The sequence below is a fragment of the Lactuca sativa genome, chromosome 4, assembly GCF_002870075.4.
Source record: "Lactuca sativa cultivar Salinas chromosome 4, Lsat_Salinas_v11, whole genome shotgun sequence".
NCBI classification, from domain to species: domain Eukaryota; kingdom Viridiplantae; phylum Streptophyta; class Magnoliopsida; order Asterales; family Asteraceae; genus Lactuca; species Lactuca sativa.
Window position 1 is genome coordinate 181,272,660 of NC_056626.2, and position 6,459 is coordinate 181,279,118.

The window sequence follows — 6,459 nt, forward strand, 5'->3', positions numbered from 1 at the left end:
ATAAAAAGTAACCATTGTTAACCAGAACTATGGGTGATGCATGCAAAGCCATAAACCTACTACAGAAACAATGAAAGACATCACTGAGATAGAAACCGTAGATTCTGGACCGGAATCTGAAGAATTACCGGAGCCTGGGAGCTGGGACGACGGCGGCGCGGGATAGATGGGATAGTTAGGGCTATGAGGTGGAGTGACTACTGGTGGTGGATAAGGGTAGTTACGACTCTCCACGTTCACCGTCATCTTCTGCCCTTTAATACAACGATTTGCTTTACCACTAATGAAGTAAAACTTACCCACTTTATCAAGATTGATAACTGTATTCCCATCGTTGAAGACAGAGATTGGTTGCCTTGAATCACAGCGCATAAACGCAGATTCTGTTGTCAAAACCACCGAATCATTCTTGTATTGAAACCCTATTCAGAAGAAAACAGGAGCAGTTATATATATATATATATATATATATATATATATATATATATATATATCATGCTTCGTTGATCTGATAATTTGAAAAGGAATAAAAGAGAAAGAAACATACGAAGTGTATCTCCGACGTAAAAATGCCTTCTTAAGGCCCAGATATCGTAGAGTTGTGTTTCGCGCATGGCCGGGACTCGCCAGCCGACGTTCTCTCCGACTAAGAATTGCCTACCGGCGACGGCGGCGATGGTGCATGTTAGGAAAAAGAAAGCCAGAGCAGTGGAGGAAGAAGACATTTTCTTGTGTTTGAAGGCTTACAGAAACTTTGAATGTGATCGTAATATGTGTATGCTTGCAGAATAATGCAAATGGAAGTTTGTGAGTTCCAGTAGGAAGGGCGATGGGTGTATATATATAGAGAGTGAAGGAGGGGGAAGAGATGAAGGTTTTTGGAGGGAGAGAATGGTGGGGGTGGTGAACGTGAGAACGTGAAGAGTCATTTTGGAGAGATATTGGAGGGTTTCGTGCCGGAGGTTTTGACTTTTCAAATTACATACGGTTACTTTGAGTGATGGGCCTACGTGTTGTGTTACTTCTGGGTAATGATCCATTGGTATAAATAGATATAGTCGAATAGAAAACACGATCAATCAAATTAAAGATTTTAAAGTGGGCTAGTATTGTTTAGGAGTGAATGGGTTAGTTGTGGTTCAAAACTGGATCGTAGGTCACATATGAACATAGGGTTGTGTAGTTCGAAACTTTGAATATTTCAAATGCTAAAGTTTGTTTTGTTTGTTTTTTTTTTTTAATAAGAAAAACCTCCCCAACAATGGTTAATGCAGTAACTTGAACTAGATTACCCACTACATCTTCAACATACATTAACAACTCATTAACTTGAACTAGATTACCCACTACATCTTCAACATACATTAACAACCCATTACAACACAAATAGTTGCAAATATTAAAGGTTTCAAATTTGAAAAATGAAAATCATTAAAAAAAAATGTAGTTTAATAAAGCATACTTAAATTATGGAGTATGATAGAAAAGTATGACCAAATCATATGCACAAATTTAAAATATTTTGATTTAAATATGTCAAATTAATAAAAAATCGATCACACATTCATATTATGTGCTAATAACATGGTAATATGGTTTTCATCATTATATTGTGTAATATGATAGTTTTTCTTCTATATTTCATGATTTCAGCTCCAAATATGTGGCTTGCTTATGAGTTATATTGGCAAAGCAAGTTTTCTCATGTTAGAAATAAAAAGGCAAATGAACTCGTTTAAAATAAAAAGATTAAACTTTCATTCCATATGTCTTATTTTGATAAGCTTTGTTGTAAGTGAGTATAAGATGCATTATCGTAAATACCAGAAGATTGCATACACACTACAAGAAATCTTGGCATTACCAGCGACGCTATTGCCCCATGTCGCCGCTAAAGGTGTCGTCGGTAATGCTCGAAAACGGCGATCCGCGTCAAATTACCCCTATCCGTCCGATTTGTTTTCAATCCAATGGTTGTAGAAAAGGCGCTGGCTTTTCCCTCCAAGGAGACGCCACTATTACTCTTTTGTCGTTGCTAATACACTTGCTTTGCCGTTATTGTCTGTCGCCGCTAATACTTGTGCAGATAACCCCTTTCCAGTTCCCTTTTCCGCCACTTTTTCTCCTGCTGTTTCTTTCCTTTTCTCGCTCGTTTCTTGGTTGTTGCTTCTCATTTTCATCATTCACAAGTCGTTTGAGTGGATTGAGTGGAGGACAAAGATTTAAGCCGATGCTAGCCCTTCGTGTCGCCACAATACTGCCACACCTTCCCCAAAATGGGCGACCCTTAGCTCAATTTGGAAATTCCCAACATTCAAGGTCAAATTGCTCCTATTTCTTATTATTTTTCTGTTTTGGATGATAAATTGGTGCTATATGTCGGAAATTGCCTCTTGAATTGTTCTTATATCACCGATAAACACAAGACCATTCATATTTTTTTTCTTGCTTCTTATCTACGCATTACCGGTATAAATTGATGTTATATATATGTTGGAAATTGCCTCTTGAATTGTTATTAGATCACCAATAAACAAGATCATTCGTATTTTCTTTCTTGCTTCTCTGCATGAACCACTACTAGAAAGATAGCATTTTACGACGTGCAATCCACGACGCTCCGTGATTTATGTTACACAAATGGAAGTGACCTTAAAATAGTGTCCTCTCTTCAAAAATTTTAAGGATATATGTCACGCATTATTGCGTGCCTTTAGATTAGTTGTCTAAAGAAAAAAAAATCAAAAACACAGAGGGCGCTTTCCATTAAACGTGCGTCCTCTATAACCGCCTCCTTTTAATTTTAATGAGACGCGCTCTTGTTTCGAAAATCGAGGTATCCGCTAAAAATATCTAGGGCTTTTCAACAAAGATCAAAACACTCTGATCATTACTCAATACACTCTCTCTCTACAATCGATTGTCGACTCACCTTGCAGACAACGTCACCTCCAACACCGTTAGGTTCCTTCTCTTCCGGCGACTTACCCTCCGACGATGTTAGGTTCCTTCTCTTCCGGCTGACTTCGCATCGCCGACGAGCTTGGGCTCTCCTGCCATTGTTGGAGACTATTCAATTTTACGTGCCATAGGTCCGACTAAGGTATTGGAGAAGTTACTTGAGCTTGGTGTTCCTGCTAAAACTTCCCCGGTTGGCCAGAGAACTAACTTTCATCTCTATTTGCTAGAATTAAGTGACAAAAGAGCAAGAGCAGAATGAGGGGAAGAAGTGCCTGGTATCCATGAAATTGATGATAAATTGAACACATTCAAGGGTTTCTCACCTTTTGAAGCTTCTCAATTTGAACACAAGGTAACATTTCAAGAAAACCAATGCTCTTAGTTGGGTTTTCTCATCATGTATATGCTTGCACTTAGTTGGGTTTTCTCCTCCGATTGTCGATTATAACTGCTCTTTTCATGGTTTCATCTTGTGTAAACTTCCATTTTGCAAGAAAAATAAAAAATATAACTAACTTTAGTGTTTCTCCACCAAAAATAGCTGCTAAATACCAGCCATCAGGTTTCAATGCCAACCTACTCTATCACACATATAAAGCAAGTAGCCAATTATCAGTACATTAGTTCATGTAGGCTGCTATTGAGAAGGACATAATCGTCTTTTCACATAAGTATCATTACCTGTATCATTGCACGAGGAAGATCATTTGTCCAGTGGAGTCCCAAGCAACTTATCACTAAATCAACATAACTTTAACACCACAAATAACAATCCAAGTAAGTAAAAGTTGTAAAACTACAACTACCCTTCCCACCAGAATCTTCTTTTTCCCAATATCTGGTATTCACAAGTCTCAAAAAGAAAACGTATCCTTCATAACTTACCATATGTAAGTGTAGGATTGATGGATCAAAGCTTTTTAACTACCTCTAACACATTATAAAAGAAAGAAACTGAACCAATGTAACCTGTAATTGTAATTTGTAAATGCATCAACAAAACCATCAAATCATAATTCTTCTTCTAAGTAGTCATGTTAAATAAAATGCTTTTTTGTTTTAGAAAAAGATATAAAATAATCAAATACCTGTCAATAGATGTGTGTAGTATAGTAGATTGTTGGCTTCTAGGCCTTCTATCAACTCCTAAAGTTGTTTTCCATTTAGAACTTGCCCTCGCTGTTAAAGTTCTGTAAAAGTTCATATTCAAAATTTCTAACTTTCAGATTTCTGTAAAAGTTCATATTCAAAATTTTAACAATATTTCTAACTTTCAAATTTCTATAAAAGCTCATAAATTTTATAACAAACATATAAAAATATTTAAACAAGCTCATATTCAAAATTTTAATAGTATAAAGAAACAGACACACATAATAACATGCTGAAAAAAGACTAAACTATCCCTAGTAACATGTTGAAAAAGTAATATGAACAACATGCATTCCTGAACTAAACAAAAGTTTAAACTACCCCTAATAACATGCTGAAAAAGTAATATGAATAAAATGCAATCCTGAACTAAACAAAAGACTAAACTACCCCTAATAACATGCTGAAAAAGTAATATGAACAACATGCAATCCGAAACTACAATAAAAAGAAAACAATGATTTATACTAATAACATGCTGAAAAAGTAATTAACTAAATTAATTAATAAATAAAAATAAACGGATGCTAAAAAAGTAATTGATACCCTATATAATTTTGTTTTTGCACAGTTTTGGTCCCTGCTTCAGTTTTGTCCCTGTATAGTTTTTTTGTCCCTGCACAACAAATACAAATATAATTTTTTTTAAAGGATTGACCCCTGAATATGTATTTGACATCTGATTGGCCCCTGAACAGTTTTTTTTGTCAAGATTGGCTCCTATATAGTTTTTCGTCCATGTACAGTTTTGGCCACTATACAGTTTTGATTTTGCACAGTTTTTGTCCCTAAACATGCTTAATCATTATTGCTTTAAATGGTAAATAATTATGTAGGTTGGAAACAAATGTTAATGGATAAATTATGGATTTCCTCTAGCATTTAAAGAGACGAAGAAAACTTTGTAGCAAAACAAAAATAATTGTACATAATTAACAATCAAGAAACAAGTAAAATCAACAATATACCGGACCAAACAACAATCTTACAAATCACGAAAATGCCATTGAGTTCCACACATACACACTAGAGGCTAGAGCTCTTAAAAACTTTACTTATTCTATTTAGACTTTCTATTACCCTTGCATTTTTCAAGCTTTTCCCTTGCAGCTTCAAATTCTTCTTCACTCGGCTCTTCACTTGGTTGCCCTCCACATATTTACTAACTAGATATGAAAACATCGAATCCAAACGCCCTTTTCTCTCACTTTGTCTTTGTGAAATTATAGCATACAGATCATTCGACACTTTCTTCAATCTGTTAATATTTTAATAATAATTAACAGAATGAGAAACACAATACAACAAACTTTTAGAATGTAAAAGAATTGTATGACTCACTTCTCCTATGGTGATAACTTTATGTTTGTGACAATTTTACCCTTAGGTGGTCTTTCTATGTTTTGTTTTGTACGTTTAAGTTTCTTTGTTTGTACTTTGTTTCCAACTTCCCGCTGGTGGTCTTTTCTAATAAAGTCTTTGTTGTCCAAGAAAAATCTCTAGCTACTAGAAGCAACTATTGGAGTGTTTTTTCCATTTTTGTCTTGATTTGTGTTGGAGAAAGACATTGAAGAAGAATGATAGGAGATATGAGAAGTTCTTATGCAGTATTAATCACAATCAACATCAAACATAAATATTTATACATGTTTAGAATGTAACTGTCAACTGATAGTTAATACCTAATTATGGCAGTTACTTTCTATCTAACCAACACAACGTTCACTAATACCCATTCTAAACTAACACGTTGGTTCATACTAATGGATTAAAGCCAATACCATAATTCCTAATAAAGACTACTAATTAACATGTGCTTGACCAAATTACCCTTGTCTAGCTTATACCTTTCAACAATTTGAATCATTGTCATCTGGTAGTTATAACTCAAAAGTTTTCAAAAATAACTATCCTTATAGGAGTATGCTTCTAGTACATTTGAATCAAGGGCAAATCAATGATTAACCATAGAGACACCTTGCTTGATTTTTATTTTTAATAATAGAGATACAAAAAATAAGATGATCATTTAACATATAATGGATTTTAGTCCAGAAAAGAAAAAAAAGAATTGCGTGTTGTAGATGAATGTTAAATTTGTTGATAAGAGGCATTATCTGAATGTTTAATGTTGCATCACCCAAACTGTTTAAAAATACATCAAACCAAATATCAAATGCATGTATTTATATTTGTAAGATTGGGCTTGGAGCAATCTATATTTATTAAAGAAAATATTACAGTTAGATAATTACATATTGAAAAATAAAGCTAATTTTAAACAGATTGACCACCCAAGGGTAAAAAGGTCACACACATAAATTATGAAGTAATGGGTTTGTAGGT

At 34.4% G+C, this 6,459-nt stretch overlaps 1 protein-coding gene across 1 annotated transcript; it reads right to left on the reverse strand.

Annotated features, from left to right (window-relative positions):
- On the reverse strand, positions 1-761 carry LOC128133555 (stellacyanin-like). The gene is made up of 2 exons (XM_052771040.1): positions 548-761; positions 1-422 (listed from the first exon to the last, which is right to left on the reverse strand). The coding sequence occupies exons 1-2, from the start codon at positions 723-725 to the stop codon at positions 28-30; spliced, it is 573 nt and encodes a 190-aa protein (XP_052627000.1). The 5' UTR covers positions 726-761; the 3' UTR covers positions 1-27.
- Between the last annotated feature and the right edge of the window lie 5,698 nt (positions 762-6,459).